The 18,618-nt window shown below is 37.2% G+C and overlaps 2 protein-coding genes across 8 annotated transcripts in view; both read right to left on the bottom strand.

Moving 5' to 3' along the window:
- Nucleotides 1-730: 730 nt before the first annotated feature.
- Nucleotides 731-8,280, bottom strand: LOC109059304 (microtubule-associated protein RP/EB family member 1-like). 2 transcript variants are annotated; one of them, XM_019076491.2, is made up of 7 exons: nucleotides 8,206-8,280; nucleotides 7,040-7,163; nucleotides 6,553-6,698; nucleotides 6,107-6,305; nucleotides 4,793-4,899; nucleotides 4,423-4,575; nucleotides 731-2,732 (listed from the first exon to the last, which is right to left on the bottom strand). In XM_019076491.2, exons 2-7 carry the CDS (start codon nucleotides 7,158-7,160, stop codon nucleotides 2,682-2,684), a joined length of 777 nt encoding a protein of 258 aa, XP_018932036.1. In that variant the 5' UTR covers nucleotides 7,161-7,163; nucleotides 8,206-8,280; the 3' UTR covers nucleotides 731-2,681. The 2 variants fall into 2 exon arrangements, with proteins under 2 accessions (XP_018932036.1, XP_042606113.1); XM_042750179.1 differs by lacking the exon at nucleotides 8,206-8,280 and adding an exon at nucleotides 8,126-8,201.
- A 600-nt stretch (nucleotides 8,281-8,880) lies between these two features.
- The window catches only part of LOC109062314 (protein kinase C-binding protein 1-like), a 21,071-nt gene continuing 11,333 nt past the window's right edge, over nucleotides 8,881-18,618 (bottom strand). For 5 of the 6 annotated variants that reach the window (XM_042751169.1, XM_042751166.1, XM_042751170.1 and 2 more), the window contains exons 5-20: nucleotides 18,404-18,517; nucleotides 18,170-18,262; nucleotides 17,908-17,995; nucleotides 17,769-17,824; nucleotides 17,083-17,160; nucleotides 16,861-16,976; nucleotides 15,978-16,450; nucleotides 15,781-15,888; nucleotides 15,541-15,696; nucleotides 13,748-14,269; nucleotides 13,251-13,664; nucleotides 12,251-12,381; nucleotides 11,770-11,850; nucleotides 11,517-11,595; nucleotides 11,063-11,302; nucleotides 8,881-9,778 (exon numbers count right to left, since the gene is read on the bottom strand). In XM_042751169.1, coding sequence (XP_042607103.1) covers nucleotides 9,600-9,778; nucleotides 11,063-11,302; nucleotides 11,517-11,595; nucleotides 11,770-11,850; nucleotides 12,251-12,381; nucleotides 13,251-13,664; nucleotides 13,748-14,269; nucleotides 15,541-15,696; nucleotides 15,781-15,888; nucleotides 15,978-16,450; nucleotides 16,861-16,976; nucleotides 17,083-17,160; nucleotides 17,769-17,824; nucleotides 17,908-17,995; nucleotides 18,170-18,262; nucleotides 18,404-18,517 — 2,928 coding nt within the window. In that variant the 3' untranslated portion in view covers nucleotides 8,881-9,599. Of the gene's footprint in view, nucleotides 9,779-10,280; nucleotides 10,344-11,062; nucleotides 11,303-11,516; nucleotides 11,596-11,769; nucleotides 11,851-12,250; nucleotides 12,382-13,250; nucleotides 13,665-13,747; nucleotides 14,270-15,540; nucleotides 15,697-15,780; nucleotides 15,889-15,977; nucleotides 16,451-16,860; nucleotides 16,977-17,082; nucleotides 17,161-17,768; nucleotides 17,825-17,907; nucleotides 17,996-18,169; nucleotides 18,263-18,403; nucleotides 18,518-18,618 lie in introns of all 6 variants that reach the window. The other variant, XM_042751171.1, reaches the window with a different exon arrangement.

The raw sequence follows: 18,618 nt of genomic DNA, 5'->3' as shown, positions 1-18,618 counted from the left end.
TAAATGTACACAAAAGTCTGAAAACAAGTTAAAATGATTTTATTTGGCTTTTCTCCCCCTAATTTAAAGAAGAATTTGAAATAAATGTCTTCATATGTAGTATGTCCCCCTAAAATAACATTTCCAAACTGAAATTAGACTTGCAATCTCAGATTTTCATGTGGTATCTCATTGTATATGTTTCAAGGGGAAAGTGTCATGGTTCAAAACGTATTACATATTAAAAGTAAAAGGTTTTTCCATGACAGCTGCCCTCTATGACATGTAAGAACAGGAAGTAACACAAGTAACCAGATCTTCTTCAGCATTCCTCCAAAACAAACGTGTTGTTAGACAGAGGCACATCTGGTTTAGAGGTGTGCGAAACACAGTTTTTACAGTTCCACACTGAGAAGAAGAGCTGTAATCTCCCACCCACTCTTTAATAACGGACTACCACTCCACAAACCCCACAGTGCTTCCTATGCTTCACCTAAACCTCCTCAACTAATGACTGCTTTAAAGCAGCTCTATTACTCACACCAGCAAACCTAGCAGTGAGAGAGAGAGAGAGCGAGTGAAAGCACAAGCATGTTCAATTATTTTACTATATTCAGTCCCACGGTCTTAACTTTTGATTAGCATGGATCACTAACGCCACCTAGTGGTGAGGTCTTTACCTTTGTTCAAAAATGTGGAGAACTGTAGGCCATTCATTCCTCATCAACAGAAATGAAGACACCAACAGAAAGACATGTAAATACTGTTTTATTGTAAGAAATGGACTTCAGTTCAAAATGTGGAACTCTTAACAGCCTGCAAGTACAAAAACAGGGAGAGAGACAGTTTGCTCGTGGTGCGGGGCCCACAATGTACTGAGTACCTTCGCTACAGATTGTTCTTAAAGGCCACAGAGCATTGAAAGAAAGGAAGGAAGGGTCAATCACTGCCTTTTAACAGACATTACCTGCTTCCAAACTACTTCCGTCCACATTTTTACTTGCATCCAAATTGTGCCAATATTTAGCTGTTTGGCTTATGTGAAATTACAATGGGATATTTGTCAATGCAAGTCCAGAAAAGTGAGTGTCACTTGTTTTCCTATTGTCTCCTATTTAGATCAGACCCAGCGCTGTTATATTCATCCAACTGCAGCAATATTTCTAACCCAGTGAACCCAAACATCCAGCAAAAAGGCTTGTCTGGCTCAAACAGGCAAGTTCTTAAGGGTCAAGGTATTCGATAGCACCAATAACAACTCTGATTGCCGGTTTTGCATGTGCTATTGATGTAAAATGCAACATTGAGAACTACACACAGAAAAACTCCTATCTACTGAGAATGACTGGTGCACATGAAAACAATGAAGCTACACGTCGGAGAATGTCAGAGTTGGCACAGTGATCTAAAGTCAGAATCGTGTTGAATCTCCAAAAAATGACAAATGAAGTGAGCAAGCATTGCCTGGAAAGATCCAATTCAAAGTGAGAAGTAAAGCTTTCATCTACAAAGCTCATTAAGTCGATATTTTTAGTGTTTCTGAATTTGTATCATCAGCTTGACATGGTTATTTGGGGAATGGTCTTGGAAGAGTGCAATATTTTAAAATAACTCAAAAGATTTCACGTTCTCATCTTGTGTATTTAAAAGACTTGGGTCTGAAATAACCAATATTCTTCTGCTGCCACTACATCTACAAATAATAATTAAAAGAAAGAAACAAAAGAAAACGTAAATTTAAAACTTTAATAACTTGAATTACAAACATTTGCCAAAAGAGACAGTGCGAAGGAAAGGACAGAAAAACGCATTAAATATAAGGCAGTAAAACAGGAAGAAACAGGCAGTGTTTGTCTTGTCAACTCAAATTGTGGCCGACGTAGTGGCTACTAACTTCATCCGGATAACGGTTTAAAACAAAAGCAATAAAATTATAACAAAAACATTTAAACTCGTGCAACCGTGGCACAACAGTACATCTGCGTCCTGTATGCCAAAGCGCACGACTGAGTGTTAGTACGTGCGTCGACTCAAAAACCATGCTTCACTACATCCATAACACAAAGAAAAGACAAACGTCAGACTGGGTCCACTCCCTCCAGACAGTCTGTATAAGGCACAGTCACTGAGGATAGACTGGAGCGGTGGTGACTGCTTCCTGCCTTATGCTAAAGCAAGCACCAAAACCATGAGTGGAAACTAGGAAGAGAGAGGGTTTTTGCAATTAACTAACACACGTTTTGTCATTCCGTCCCTCGGTTTTGTGTCAGTAAGGTACGGTTCTGAATAAGACGTGATCACAGATATGTACCACAGCAGTGAGGGGGGAGACGCCACCTATAAATCGCTACAGAGCATGTGTCCAAGACGTTTCAGAGACATTTAAGATAAATACAACTGCAGCTGTCTGAAGGTGCTGAAAGAGGAAAGCAATATTAGATTGTATATTACAGACGGGAAACACACTCTTCCTCGGAGAGAAACAGGAGTATCGTGGCAGCCAGAGGTCTGAGGGCATTAAAACGGTTCTTTAGACATGAAGTGTGTCTATGCATGCTTTAGCAGACGCAATGGGATTCAGTATGGAGTTTGTTCGGAAGTCCAAATGCGTAATCTGATGTGTGGATGGCGGGGTAGTGACTGTATGGAGAGGACGGGAATGGAAAGGTGAGAGGAGGGTAAACTGCAGCAAGCCACGAGCATTAGAACTCTTCCTGGTCCTCTGACTCAGCGTCTGGTATGACAAACCCCTCCTGAGAGAGCGAGCGAGCGAGAGAGAGAGAAAGAGAGAAAAAGAGACAGAGAGAGATTGAGTCATCTGATAAGAAAAGTCTTGCCATTTAAAGACTGTTCCACTGTAGGAAACATTCCCCAGAATAGTCTAGTCTGTTTTTACAAGATCAGTAAATTCATGTACAAGACCGTCTAATCTTTCTCCAGACTGTTACTGGGGAATTCTGTGATGTCCATTAAAAACCATCATTTTTATTTAATCATTAGAGGCTTTCGAGGTCATGTAAAAACTGGACATATCTGAGCTTTTTTTAATTAATGTAAAGCTGTAATAGACAATAAATAAATAGCTTGACACTGGAGGCTTTCATTCTAATAGCTCATTTCACCAATCCTCATTTATTCATCCTCATATTGTGCCAAACCCATCTGACTTCTGCTCATCTTAAACATATAGTGGCAGCCAAAATTATTACAACACTAGTATTTTCAGCAGCTAAAAAAATGGTTTTAATTCAGTTATTTCTATATTTTGCTGTAGTGTGTCAGTAGGAAATATCAGTTTACATTTCCAAACATTCATTTTGCCATTAATTGTAATAATCCAGTGAGATTTTTGTCTGACAGCAGCCGGTGCTGCACACAGAGATCTGATCTCATTGTCATCCAGTCAGTCCGGAATAACATGAAGAAACAGAACAAACTGAGACAGACTCAATCCAGAAGAACTGTGGCAACGTCTCCAAGATTCTTCAAGAGTCCTACCTGCAAAGCTACCTAAAAAACTATGTGCAAGTGCACCGAGGGCAAAAGCTGCTTTAAACGCAAAGGATGGTCACACCAAATGTTGATTTAATTAACAGAAGTTCATGGATAAAGAATCTATTTATGACATTATTTCTGACAGCACAAGTGTCTAAACCTATTAACAGTTCTGTATCTTTGCAGGTAGGTTTCTTGAAGCATCTTGGAGACGTTGCCACAGCTCTAATAATTTTGGCCGCCACTGTAAATGGAGAGATTTCTAAGGAATCATGAAAGATTTCTGTTCCTCCATTTAAAGTCCATTTCACCGAGACTTTGCCACCAAGCACATCCTAAATAGCAACCAGAAGCTCAAACGTGCTTGCTCTTCATCCAAAAACTATTGAGGCTGTAGTACAGTTATGCTTTGCTTTACCATATATGGCTTGGTGTATTTGCCAAGTCAAATATGGTATATGGCTTGGTGTATTTGCCAAGTCAAATATGGTATATGGCTTGGTGTATTTGCATTGATCAATGTTTATGCATGAATAAATGTCCAAATTAAATCTGTGCATGAGCATGCCTATTCAGAAGACTTGGTTTAATCAGACTTTTACAATGTCTTTATTATGAAGAGTCTAAGTTTTGGCGGAATTGACTTTCATTGAAGGGGCAGAAATTGTTCAGGTTTGATAAAAATATCTATATTAAAATCTTATGGCTTGTGAGAATACGTATAGCTTAACAGTGAAAGAATTTTCATTTTTGGGTGAACTATCCCTTTAAGTCTAAGAAGATGCCATACCGGCCAGAGAACATAACATATATTAATATATAACTGAAAAGGTCATGAAGAAGTCATGAAATCATTGGTCAATAAGTATGGGAACACTGTCAATTACTAACATGGTCTGTTGTGACAAATGTTTCTCTTTGGTGAGACTGTAGTTGTGTTTGACTCACGTCTGTGGCATAGAGAATATCCACAATCCTCTGCAGGGTGGGGTCTCCCTCCCCCTCCTTCTCTTGACAGATCAGCTCAATGTTCCTCAGTTTGCCAAAGTAAAAGTCCCGCTCCTTCTCCATGTCCTGGATTGTAGACTTCAAGATGTTTAACTGAAAGTCACCAAACAAACATTTTAGTCAAAAACCCAAAGTACACTTTGTTATGCATACATTCAGTTACTAGATACTATGCTGATGACAAAAAAGTGCAGACACTAGACAAAGATGAAACTTTTAAAGTGCACATTGTGATTGTTTCATACTATAAAAAGTGTGAGTCTCATAATGTGAGTGTATAACAAAGTGAGTTAGAGGTAATAGGACAAACCTCTTGAATAAGCTCCGCCCTTTCCTCATCACCACCAGCACCAGGTCTCCGCGCAGAGCCAGGTGCCATCTTGGGTGTCACCTTGGCAACAGTTGCTCTCTGTGGTGCTGTTGGGAACAAGCAGTAAGTAGTAAGATGCCAACAAACTAGTTTGAAATACAGGAAAGAGAGACAAGTAGTTAATAACCTTCTGACAGTATAACATCATCACTGGACCTGTTATTGAAATGCACTGAAGCGCAAGTCCTTGTGTTGATAATAAAGTATTTAACTGCAGTGAAGTGAAGTCAAGCACACCCTGTTTTTCTCCTTGAATATCCAGCTTCATTTAGAAACGTCAGATTATGGAAGTGAGATGGGTTGTGAAGACCATTTCATACTGCTTTTATGCCCATCTATGCCTACATATTAAAATGACTAACAGTCTAAAAGCATATCAGACTCATCACATGTTCCCTTCTCAGAAGAGTTTCTGTCCAGCACTTTCCATGCGGGTGGGTTGGTTAGTTAGTTGACACTTTAAACTATTTAATGTTGTGACTTTTAAAAATCATTTAAGCTTTCAATTTACTAGAATGACTACAACGATGTCTACTTCTCCAGCAACCAAAAGCATGTGTATTTCTTAGCTGACACCTCTCATTGTCTATACTAGACTTCAGTGAGCAGATGGTGACTAGTCAGTAAAGACGGAGATGTATCAGCAGAAACGGGACCAACTACATTCAAAGTAATCCACCATTTGAATCCCCTACAGACACTGAAGACACTTAAAAGCCCAAAAACCCAAGCCACGTCTTAAGCAGCTGGCGTGGCAGTCTTAACAGAAGAAGACTGACGGACTGCAGTAAGCCAACGAACACAGACGTCAAAACGAGGGCAAGAACCTGAATGATCAGTTCATGTACATCTTACCGAAGAATTCATGGAAGTGCACAAGAACATAATGCAATGCCTGATGGATATTAATAACATGGGAAAATAAAATACAAAATACACTATGGCTCAAGATTTGGGGGTCAGTAAGATTTTGTTTTTAATGATTTTGACAGAAGTCTCTTATGCTCACCAAGGCTACATTTATTTGCTCAAAAAAAAACTGTGCTATCGTAATAAAGGCAAAAAACGCCAAAATAAACCTTTAAAAAAAAAGAAAGAAAAGAAAAACATCAATATTACCGATCACAAACTGTTGAATTCTACTGTATTTCTGAATATCTGACCTTTTCGGGCAGATGTGTAAAACATAAAAATCTAATCCTAAATGCTGAGATCAAACTATGAGGTGCAAACAACTGGTGCAATGTAACCAACCTGCATTCATGATCTTCTTGGGCTTGCTGAGGGCAGGCATGGTGGGGTTGGGTTGAGGCATGGTGTCCTGGCCCTGTCGCGCTTCCACTGGGTCATAGTCTTTTCCGTCATAGTTAGCATCAAAGAACTTCTTAAACCACTGAACAAATTCAAAATTGTCTTGAAATTTGCCCTTCACCAACTTGTCAACCGGGATAATCTGAAGGAGAAAACACATTCAAATATCATTTCATGGATTTATTAGAGTCACTGTTTTGTTGGTGAAATTAAGAAGCAACAACATAAAAGATATCCAATAATGATAGCATATTCTAGTCAATATAATTTTTCTGATAAAATGGAAATTAATAAACCTTAGTGGCTTGTTGATGGATCTCTAAAGAGTTGACCAGACAAACACTGCTTGTGCAGACAAGCTTGAGAAAAAAAGAAATTAAGCAACTCACTTTGTCAACGCCCATTCTCTTGAAGGCGGCCTGCAATATCTTAAAATTGTGAATGTATTCATGCTCTAACTTTGCACCAAATTTAACTTTTTTCAAAGGTATGCAGCCCGGAAACAGCATGTCCATAAACTGGCAGTATGCTGCACCTGTAGAGAAAATCAGATTACAAACAGTTGATAAACTGAAAAAATGCTTCCATTCCTCCAAAACATATCCATTATTATAAAGTGCATTAGTGCACGTCCATTTCTTTAGCGGCATTGGTTCTGGAAGTATTTTTTCCATTCATTTTATCATAGAGATTTAAAATAAGTCTTTGATGAAACAATACAAGCCAGAAACCACACCAACCAACCATTTCCTTAAATTTCCATAAATTTCCTTATGAAAGAAATAGAATTTTTACTTTCAGAACCCAGCTGTTGCCCTCTGTACAACAAAGCTGCATGCATTCTTATATTCATACACAAAGCCGCATACAGCTCACCTGAACATAAAAGCTCGATCTTGGTGAAGTTCATCTGTAGAGACTCATTGATCCACGCGAGCATGTCATGGCGACTCAGATTGTCGCTAGTCACTGAGGTGGAATATACGTTCACAGCCATGTCCTAGAATGAAGTAAGAGATTAATGAGACATTATGATGAGTAACCACGAGCTGCTGACGCACACCGACAATTAATAGTGATGAAACTAGGGCATATAACATTAGGCTATTATTGATCAGCATAATATTATAATAATATAAGACTCATTCTGTCTCAATTTTATTATAAAGGATGCTCAATTATTATCATACATTAAATTTGACAGAGCAGAAAGAAACACAAGCACTGCAATGAACGCATTTCATCACATGGGTGAATCCTAAGGGAGTGCATCAAGGATGTTAAATCTCATGTTTCCTCTTCTATCCAAAACCAACCAATCAACAACACACAATATTCTTGATTTTAATAAATAAATAAATAGTCTACCCCGTCAACAAAAGACTTCATAGTGTGATATAAACTACGAAGAAGAATGGAGCTGTAATACAGCCAGAGTCTCAAGAGAGATGCTGAGAAAGACTGCAATAGTGTCAGTCACTTTGTCTGTGCCTTAAAACCTAACAAGTTGCCCTACATAGACAGCATTCTATTCCAAGTAATTTTAATTATAAGCACGTTTGACGCCCAAAATGCTTTCTTCTGCTGCAGCTCGCAGGGTTTTGAGACACAGCCCTTGAGGAAAACACCGCCTCAGCTGCTCTTCTTCATCCAGGCCTCGCCTTACACACTAGAACCCCATAACAGACCTATTTACCGACAGCGTTACTTCTTCAAACAAGAAGGACGGAATGAATATAGGTCTTAAACCACAAACACCGACCTCATAGACCAGAGTACCGACGAAATATAAGACAAGCCTAGCTAATTCTTTGTCCCATAAAACATCAGCAGCAGCAGCAGCAGCAGCAGCAGCTTCCGTTAGCGGCCGGGGCTAACCGTTCAATTCAGCGCTCTCATTCAAAATAAACCATTCCCCGTGCATATATTACGCTTTAACGACGTTGTCACAACATAACATACCTCTCTGCTTCATTAGTTTATAAAAGAAAAGAAAAGGAAGAATATCTAACGGTATTTGATGTGTCTCAGCCGAGTTTTACCTCTTGTTCGCCGGCGCCTCTTTCTACCAGATCATGCGTCGATTTGTCCTTCGGGCGTCTTACGTCATCACGCACAGATACGCAGGAAAAGTGGCAAAATAAGAGTCTTTCAGTCTCTTTGCTTTTATTTGGTAATATATTGAAAGAATTGTATTTATGTTAAAATAAGATTTTATTGATGTAAAAAAATTATTGACGTAGAAATATATATATATATATATATATATATATATATATATATATATATATATATATATATATATATATATATATATATATATATATATATATATATAAAATCTATGCAATAATATGTGCATTAATAATGCATTAATATGTGCTTTATAAGTGCTAATAAACAGCTAATATCCTAGTAATATGTATGCTGATAAGCAGAGTTGAATTGGCCCCTAAACTAAATGAGATTTTATTGATGTAAAAAAATGATTGACGTAGAAATATATATATATATATATATATATATATATATATATATATATATATATATATAAATTCTATGCATTAATATGTACTTTATAAGTACTAATAAACAGCTAATATGCTAGTTATATGTATGCTGATAAGCAGAGTTGAATTGGTCCCTAAACTAAAGTGTTACTGTAAGGGAAATGCATTCGCAGCTATTGTTGATACAAATGTGTAAAACACCAAAGATTTGTCTCATGAAGACTTTATTTTTCTTACAGATATCATCTCTGCTTATTCTTTTGTATTTACAGTATGTAAACAAGAGAGTCCACAAGACAAGAGAAAAAAGAAACATGCCCACAATAATATAATCTTTTCCTTTACTCCTCTAGACTTTTGCTCGTTTTTGTTTATTTGTTTGTCGAGATGCCTTTCACGGGTGAAAGATATTAAAGAATTAAATCTTTGAATCTCTCCCAAAACAAACAAACAAACAAACAAAACGTAGTGACAATCCATTAGTACTAACAATCATATTCCGTAAGTTTTTGACCTTGTACAAACACACTCTTCATTTGATAAAATGAACTTACTCTTTCGGAGGCACTTCTAAGTGCATCTTTCACATTAAGAAAAAAAAATGATATTGATCAAACACATTTGTTGAAGTTTACAAAAGTTGATGTGTATAAAAAAGAGGACAACAGTTTTACAGTTGCATATTTTATATCAAAGGGTGTTTCCGTCTTTGTACTAAACAAGTCACAAATTCAAATACGAAATGTACGTAGAAATGAATCAAACGTTTATAGGCATTTGCCCTAATGTTGTGTTGGATGTAGTGAACAAGAAGTGACATCATGTCATGATCACACTGAACAATGAACAGTCTGTTCGCAACGAGTCAAGGTCCTTTGGTGTTAACATCTGACTCTCTTTGAATGATAAAATGATTCACACTCGGGTTATGAGACAGCCACGGCGGAGCTGCCTTTAGTGTTGTCCGTGGAAGGGGAGGGTCCTCGGTTTGCGGGTGATGCTCTTTCTCCTGTTGGTGAAGGTTGGGTTTTAGGGGACTGTCCTACAGGTTTTCCGGCTGCGTCTGAACTGGCTTCTGCTTCAGTTTCCTGCTGAGACGCCGTGGCTGAGGAGATGAAAAAGAGAAAGCTATAACTCAACTGCTATTCAGTAATAAATGCAAAAGAAAACAGAAAGTGGCTAGAATGGAATACTAGCTTACATACAGAATACTACACAGTATATACTGTATACTGCCTACTAGTTACAAAAAAAGGACTCTTTTTACAGACTGTTCTGATGCATTTTTTCAGTTATTAAGATTATATTTACATTAAAAAAAAGTACATTTATAACACTATACTTTTGTGTTTTATTACCTTGGCATTAAATTACACACACACACACACACACACACACACACACACAAAAACACTGTTGCGTGAGTGTTTCTAATACAACAGCTGAGAAAGTAAGGGCAAATTTGACAGCTTTCTCTTTTATGACCAACAATCTCTCAATATTTTTTCCTCTTTTGGAAAGTCATAGAAACGCTACTGTGGATTTTTTTCTTTTGCTATTGGGGCAAAACGGAACGCAAAAATTATATATGTTAAAGTTTTACTTACCATTGCAGAATTTTATCCAAATATGACAACCACTTCAAAGAAACCCCCTACCTTGAAAAGGGTCTATAGTAAATGGTAAATAAAATGGTACAAATAAAAATAAATAAATAGTAAAATAGTACCTATTCAATGATGTGTGTGGCTTTCAGTTATCTTTTTGGAGTTCAAATTTGATATTTGGTAATTTATGTAAAATGTCTTAACATCACTTAAATAATATTTTAATCACACTACAACAAGTAAAATGATAATAATAAAGAGACACTTACACTGCACTATGCTGGAAATGAAAATGCAATGTATACTGCACTTTTTTTGCCAAATATATTCCATTCCATGTACACAGTAATTGACATTCTGTGCACAGTACACACACTATATACACTTGAGAAACATTAGTATGCTATTAGCCATTCAGAGTTGTGGTCTTGCATTTGGTGTTATTTACACACTGAGCTTTGGTGCTAATTTGGGCAATAAAAGTTTGAATCTGGCCTGTTTCTTGATCCCTGCCATTTCTTGTCCTCTCTCTTCTAGTTTTTTGGTAAAAGTGGTACACTCTTAGAAATAAAACTTCCAAAAGCAGGTTTTTATAGCATTGCCACTGAAAGAACCACTTAGTTTGAAGAACATATTGATTATTTCATTATAAAGAACCTTTAGTGCAATAGAAAGTCTTCATTGATGATAAAGGTTTCTTCATGGAACCATAAAGAACCTTAACTGTTAAGAGTGTAAAAGACCAAAAGCAGAAATAGAGAGTAAGGTGTAGAACTGTTTACCTGACTGTGTGCAGGACTTCATGTGTTCGGGCCAGTGTGCCTGCTGGCAGGGGTAGTCACAGTAACTCGTGTTCCAGCAGCAGTAGAAAATAGCCTCTTTCTTGCAGTTGGCACACCACTGCTTCTTCTTGGTCTCGTCCACCGCCTGCTGTTTCTCCATCTCCATCTGTTTCTTCACCTCTGACACCAGCCGCTCTCTCTCCTGCTCCAGACTCTGCCTCATTTCAGCCATGGTCAGCTCTACACACACACACACACACACACACACACACAAATGCACACATAATAATGATATATCAGTGGCTGCAGCTCTGGCTTGGTCATCTAGAACTTGTAGGAAAGGTGTTCAGTGAACTGTTCGCTGTAAATGTTCTCTACATTGCATTGGATAACAAAAGCATTTTCTATCATAAAGCAGTTTGCAGAGCTATTGTGAGTCATAAAGGAGAGTTACCGAGGTTATGTTTCATCTCTGACAGCTCCTGCTGATGCAGCCACTGGAGTTTCTCAATCTCAATCCGCAACCGCCGGATCTGCAACAAAATCCACAGGGGATGTCAACCAAAGGAGAACCATAAAGTATTGCCATTATAGAAATTCAATCTGTCAGCCTGCAACCTATCAACGTCATTTTTTATAAAATACATATTGAGAAAGAGTATGAATGGTGGAATAAAATCAAGCAGAAATTACATAAAAGCACAAACCTCTGCAATGGTGTTCCCCGTCGTGCTCTTGGAGAGATCATTGTATATCTCTGTCATCGTTCCCTTGATCACGTCCATCATCTGCCATCATGATGGAAAACACAGGCAACAGCCAAATTCATCATTTTGAAAAAATTATTTAGGCACAATTTAAGTAACAGCAGTTCAGCAGTAGAATTAATCAAGGATCAATTAAAATAATTATCCAAAAACCATCTTAATTCATTCCATATAATGAATTTCACACTAGAATGTATATATATATACACACATTTATACATTATATATATATTTTTTATAATGATTTTCTGAATGATTTTCCTGAATTACAGCACAGGGAGCTGTAACTATGGCCCTCAAAATGCTGCTGGTTATAGATTTCTGTTGCTTTTTATTGCTTCATTGAACTATATATGCTATTAAACTGAAAGTTTTTGATTGAACTATATTTACATCAGAAGTGAGTGAATATCTGACTCACCTTAGTGGTGTACTTGGCGATGTCAGCGGCGACATCAGCAGAGGCCGGAGGGGTGAGGAAGTCTCCAGCCAGACAGGAAGTGGACGTACCAGAGCCCATGTTAACAGGCGAGGTGTCTTTGTGTTGAACAGCTGGTGAAACAAGAGAAAAGATAAAGATACTTTCGTCTTGTCTTTCAGTTTTATAGTTGTTGTTGTTGTTTTTAACAGCAGAAATCACTTTTGGAAGAATGTGAAGCTGGAATGTGAAACTTTACAGAATATATATATTTTTTGTTGTTGTTGGTAAAAGCACGTGCTTAATTTATTTCTTTTTTTCATAAAAGAATGTATTATTTGAGCTTTAAAATTGCCATTAGCCTCACAAGGATGGACCAAATTGATGTCCAAATAAAATTGTGACTTATAAGATGTTTATAAGATTTAAAAAGGGAAATAAAGATGTGATTTATTTTATATGGTCTGCTGACAATAGATTATATATATATATATATATATATATATATATATATATATATATATACACATGAAGAGTTAATTTGCAAAAACAGATAACTTTTTTAAAAATGTTCAAAAATAAAAAATTTTATGCTGCATTCCAGTTAATATCAATCAAACTGCAGTTGTGTTGTTTTGATTAAATAATAACAAAAAAAATACAGCTAACTAACACAATAAAAACATGATAACACGATAAAAAACATGATTTATGAAAATTTATAAAAACAGAGTTATCTTTTTTTGCAAATAAGCTCTTCATATATATTTTATATCTTAAATAGATTTATTTTTATATAGATTATTTTAGGGCAGGGATTTTTTTATCTATGGATATTCGTCTAGATCAGAAAACAAATTAATTTTTTTTAAAAATCTATTAAAAACAAAAGTTCATTTCTTATAAAAACAATATATGCAACATATATACTATATATAAATATATATATATATATAATTTTAATAATTATGGGAATCAAATTTCTGCACTGTCATGTATCTACCTTTGACGGACTGTCTGGTCTGGTAGCGTGTGCTGGAGTTGTTGGCTGAGGTCTGGGGCTGCGCTTGGCTCTGAGGAACCGTCTCACCTTGTTGTTGCTGCTGTCTCTGCACCTTCTGAGATGACATCTGGCATTTACCACCAGCTGGGTTCCCCGTCGCAGGCCGCTGGGCCGGCTGTGTGTTCTCCTTGGGCAGCAGAGGGCGCTGTTTTTTCACCATATTAGAAGCGACTGGGACAGCAGACATGGGTTGAACAGCCGAGGTGGAGGTGGCTTGAGTGGTAGATGCAGGTGGGACGGTGGCTGGAGGCTTGATGGCTGATGCGGCTGCATCTTTTAGACCAGGATTGAAGGAAGATGAAGTGTTATCTGTAGATGAAGGAGCTGATATGCTGGTAGATGCAGAAGTTTTACCTAGACACAGAAGAACAAAGATAAAGCTTCAGATTGGAAATTCTAAACATAATGTTTTTACAGAAACTGTTAGGTATCTCTACCATCTGTTTTAATGCCAGTCTGATCTTTAGTTGTGGAGGGGGCTGATGGGGTCTCTCGCTTAGCTTTCTTCTTTTCCCTCCCACCTTGTTCTTCACCGAGGTCTATCACCAGCTCCCGCTCGGAGTCAGAGTCCACATCCAGCTCTGATCCAGCAGGCCGAGCGTCCTGCCCAGGCTGTGACCTCTCCTTCTGGGGCTGCTGCAGGGGTTTGCTCTTCTCCTGTGAGTCTTTCTCCACGCCACCACTTAACTTCTCTTTGGTCTGGGGATCTGAGGATTTCTTGTCTCCACCTGGTGTTCCTCCAGCTGTTGATGGGTCAGCGTCTTGGTCTTGTCCTTGAGCGGATGGAGGTCTGGGTCTCTTTTTGGAGTCTTTGTGGACACTGTTGTTATGGTTAGTGTTCTTAGGCTTCTGTTCATCCTCAGACATGTATTCGCTGTCGCTGGAGTCAGATTTGTCCGAGTCGTCCGAGTCACTGTGCTCAACACCGCTAGACACAACATCTGAGATCTCATTGATTCCTGTGGATAGAGAAAGAGCACATAAATATGAAAAAGTATTTGTAGTATACTTAGCACAAAATAAATGCATTTCAAATACTATACACATATATATATATATATATATATATATATATATATATATATATATATATCCCACTAGGGTAGTGCTAACTATGAAATGCTAATCAATACAGAATTCTGTAGGGTTGAGCATAAAAACAGTAGTAGTGTTTTCTGATAAGACAATAAAACTACACAAAAACCCAGACAGAATAGATTATCATTCACAATGCTTTATGGGAGTTGTAAGTGTAGTTTATTGCCTCATAAAAAGAATGTTAAGGTTGTGCAAAGTGTAGAATTAGAGAACTGTCTCCCTTTCAATTCATAAGTTGGAATTTGAACGGAGTTGTTCACAACCATAAGGAAGTTAAACTGAAATATGAATTGCAATAACAGGAAGAGAAATTTAAGGGCAGTTCATGGCATTCTGGGAAATGAAGATTTCTTCTACCCTGGTTTATAAACCTGTTTGTCCATCTGCCTGTAAAAACATTTAAGTTTCTTTTTGACTTTCAAACATGGCTGTCAAACCAACATAAAAAATAGTTTTGATAAGCTTTCCCTTTTTATGTTAATATTACAGTTATTACATAGGATTAATTTGAATTAAAATTAAAGGGACGTGCATCCAAGACTGACACAGAAGAGAAGAAATTGTTGAATAATGCCGTTATTTTAGTTTTCTTTGCGCACAAAAAGTATTCTCGTAGCTTCATAACATTAAGGTTGAACCACTGACGTCACATGGACTATTTTAATGATGTCCCTACTACCTTTCTTGGCCTTGAACGAGTCAGTTGTGTTGCTGTCTATGGAGGGTCAAAAAGCTCTCGGATTTCATCAAAAATATCTTAATTTGTGTTACGAAGATGAATGAAGGGCGAGTAATTAATGACAGAATTTAAATTTTTGGGTGAACTAACCTTTCAATTTTAATTCTACTTCTTTAATATTTAAATTCCAATGCTACCTCAAACTGAAGAATTGAACTAGAATTGAAAACACATTCTCAGTTCAATTCTGCACGCTGTAAACCATGTAGTAACTATAATATTCATATTTTAGCTGCTCGAAATCAAATATTTTAATATTGTGATTCATCTTAACTTTATGATATATGAACTTTATGATATGCATTTCCGAAACCAAGGTTGCCAGAAAAAGCAGATAGTCGTTTTTGAGGTCTACTGTTAATCATCATTTGCGTGTGTGCATGTGTTAATTACCCAGCTGAGCTTTGCAGCTCTCTATAGTTTTATCCAGACTCCTGGTAGGTTTTTTGGGAGAGGTGAGGAGAACCGACGTCCCTTGCTGCTGCTGCTGTTGCTGCTGTTGTACAGTCTCACTCAACTCCTTCAGGTCCATCTCAGCTTTAATGCGATCTGAGGGATCACATCCAACACAAATATTCAACAAACATGGTTAAATAAAGGATCAGAGAGCAGTGGTCATTTCTGTGGACTCACCCAGATTGAGGTTAAGTATGCCTCCGATGCCCGAACTCCTTTCCTGTTTAACCGGCGTGGGCAGGAGAGGCTTGGGGCTGTTGCTTGTCTTTAGAGACGCAGGAGACGCTGTGGGCAAAACTTTAAAACTTTAGTCACCCACTATTAATCCTATAACAAAACACTAGCATTTTAAGGCATTAAATCAAATGAATCACCTGTACAATCCATCGAGTCTTCCCCGCCGCTATAGTGACTCGATGACACTCTCGGCCCTCGTTCGTCCTGCTCGAGGTCTGACCCCGTGTGGACTGAAGAGTTGGTGCTCATTGGCGATCTGGGTACGTCCGTCACAGAGATCCGCCGCCCCGGCCCTCCTGACATCACTGTCTTACTCAAGAGCATCTTGGGGGATGCGGTCATATCGAAGCTGAACTTGACCTTGTCCTGTTTCTCAGGCTTCACCGTGCCTTTTTTAGGGTTATTAGGGTCCTGCAGCATTTGGAACTGATTGTTGGGTGTGTAAGGTGTCCGGAACGGGGCGTAGTTGAACACGCCGTATTTCTTGCGCACGTTTTCCACGTAGACCTCCATTTCCTGCATGGCACTGTTGAAGATGCTTTTGGTCTTCTTCACAGAGAAGGGGATCTCCTTAGACATGAGGTAACAGTTGTTTAGGGGCACCCAGGCTCTGAAAGCCAAACGATGGGGAAGTACATATTTTAATGCAATATAAACAAGTCCTTCATACAATGAACCATTAAGAATGATTAAATTGGAATGTAGGCCTACATATAAATACAGATGTAGAAATACTTCTTTTAAAATGTTAAAATTAAATTTTTTCATGATGTTCTTGAGATTTATGCATTTTCCCTAAAAATGTTGTCTATAAAATGAACCAATTATTAATTTCTTTTTTTCTTTCTACTAATACAATAACAGTAATGTTAACCCATTTTTTAAAATATAAAACTATACAGACTAAACACATTGTAGCCAAAATTAGAATTTCATTCAGATTAGATTTGATTTGCTAGATGTTGTTGTTTTATATATTTTAATATTTTGTAATTGTTACTAACAGATTATCAGACTCACCTGTCATGCTGTCCAAAGAAGCGTGCGTCCACCTGACCGTCCTTGTCCCTCAGGGCTTTAGCGGGCCAGAAGGGAAAACCTTTCAGTTTGGCCCACACTAAAGGATGAGGCTGAGACTACATGAAAACAACAAATATGACCATGAAATACAGCCCAGATATTTAACTAGATGATTTTTAAAATATATATTACACAATTATTTTAAAAAGGTCATGTTCTTACACAAGGTTCACAGAACCAGTTGTCCCTCTTCTGACAGGCGGACAGGTAGCACTCTGGACAAACCTCAATTTCATTCATCTGTGGATGATTTATTAAAACTGTCATTTTTTTCTAGGACCAGCTTTACATAAATAAATTTGTGCAATACATATTCTACCATTCAAAAGCTTGGGGCTTGTAAAAGTCTATTTTTTTTTAAGAATTTAATGCAAGGATGCATTCACTGACATTTAAAAACCAACAGTAATGGCATTTATAATGTTACAAAAGATTTCCTTTTTCACAAATAAATTCTTCTATTTATTAAAGAACTCTGAAAAAATATATTATTTTTTATAAAAATATTAAGCAGCACAACAGTTTTCAACACTGATAACAATTATAAATTTTTCTTGAGCAGCAGATCATCATATTAGTATGATTTCTGAAGGATCATGTGTCACTGAAGACTGGAGTAATAATGCTGAAAATACAGCTTTGATCACAGGAATAAATTATATTTTAAAATATATTCAAACAGAAAATGTATTAAGTTATTTTATATTGTAATAATAGTTGCCTTACTGTATTTTTTATCAAATAAATGCTTTCAACATTAAATCAAATCTTAGAGACCCACACTTCTGAACGGTAATGAATCAGATTGTATAACTTGCTTTATATATTGTAAGGATTAAAATACTCACCTCATGTTCACAGATCTTGACAATAACTTTAGCAGTTGCCGTTAGCTTATGGTTTCCTGAAACAGAGCCATTGAAACTTCATGAATGTACAGATATGAGTCATGATACATGCACACTGATTTCAGAGTCCAGCACTCACCTCCATTATATATAATACAGTTATGTAGAATCCACTTCATGTCAGCCAAAAATGCTTCTGTGCAACCGTACATTTTCTTCTTGATATTCTACAGACACACATATTTCTCAGTTACACTATTTTTTTTCTATCTTTAGGCACATACAGTGGCCTCAATCTTTAAACATAAAGATGTTTATTAGGTTTTGCATGATTAAACAATAGATATACTCTTCAAAATCAACACAAAAAGTACACTTGTAATACAGAAAACCTGATCTACCTTCTCTAGAGTGCACAGGTCCATGGGGTGAAATATATACTCGGCATAATCCGGGTGCTGTTCTAGTGACACTGGCTTCTGAAACGGTTCGGTCTGCAAGATAAATCATTCATAATCATACACTGCAAGGGCCGAATCAATGTAATGCAATCCCATAAAAACTGAGACCATCAAAATGAAACAATGGAGTGATTAATTAAATTGTAAGGGTATAATGAGGTATAATTGACTCACCCCTGGCTGTTTCATTTTCTGCAAAGCGAACTTCAGCAGGTAGGACAGCTGCTCCAGGTTCAGCATGGTCATAGCTTTACTCTGAGTCTCTATGCATTCAGCCACTGTTATTTTCTGAAGCAGAGAGTAAAATGTCTACTATATTCATAAATCACATGCATACAGTTCATAATCATTGATGTGCTCTCAAACATTCTCAAAGTGACTGTTGATTC

The sequence above is a fragment of the Cyprinus carpio genome, chromosome B23, assembly GCF_018340385.1.
Source record: "Cyprinus carpio isolate SPL01 chromosome B23, ASM1834038v1, whole genome shotgun sequence".
Classification (NCBI taxonomy): Eukaryota; Metazoa; Chordata; class Actinopteri; order Cypriniformes; family Cyprinidae; genus Cyprinus; species Cyprinus carpio.
Note: the sequence above shows the minus strand (reverse complement) of the source record. Positions and strands in the feature narration are given on the sequence as shown.

Coding starts and splice junctions, on each gene's coding strand:
- LOC109059304 (XM_019076491.2), bottom strand. CDS start 7,160: ATGGCTGTGAACGTATATTCCACCTCAGTGACTAGCGACAATCTGAGT. Junction 6,699..7,039: donor GATCGAGCTTTTATGTTCAG/GTGAGCTGTATG, acceptor TTTTCTCTACAG/GTGCAGCATACTGCCAGTTT. Junction 4,900..6,106: donor CAAGAAGATCATGAATGCAG/GTTGGTTACATT, acceptor TGTTCCCAACAG/CACCACAGAGAGCAACTGTT.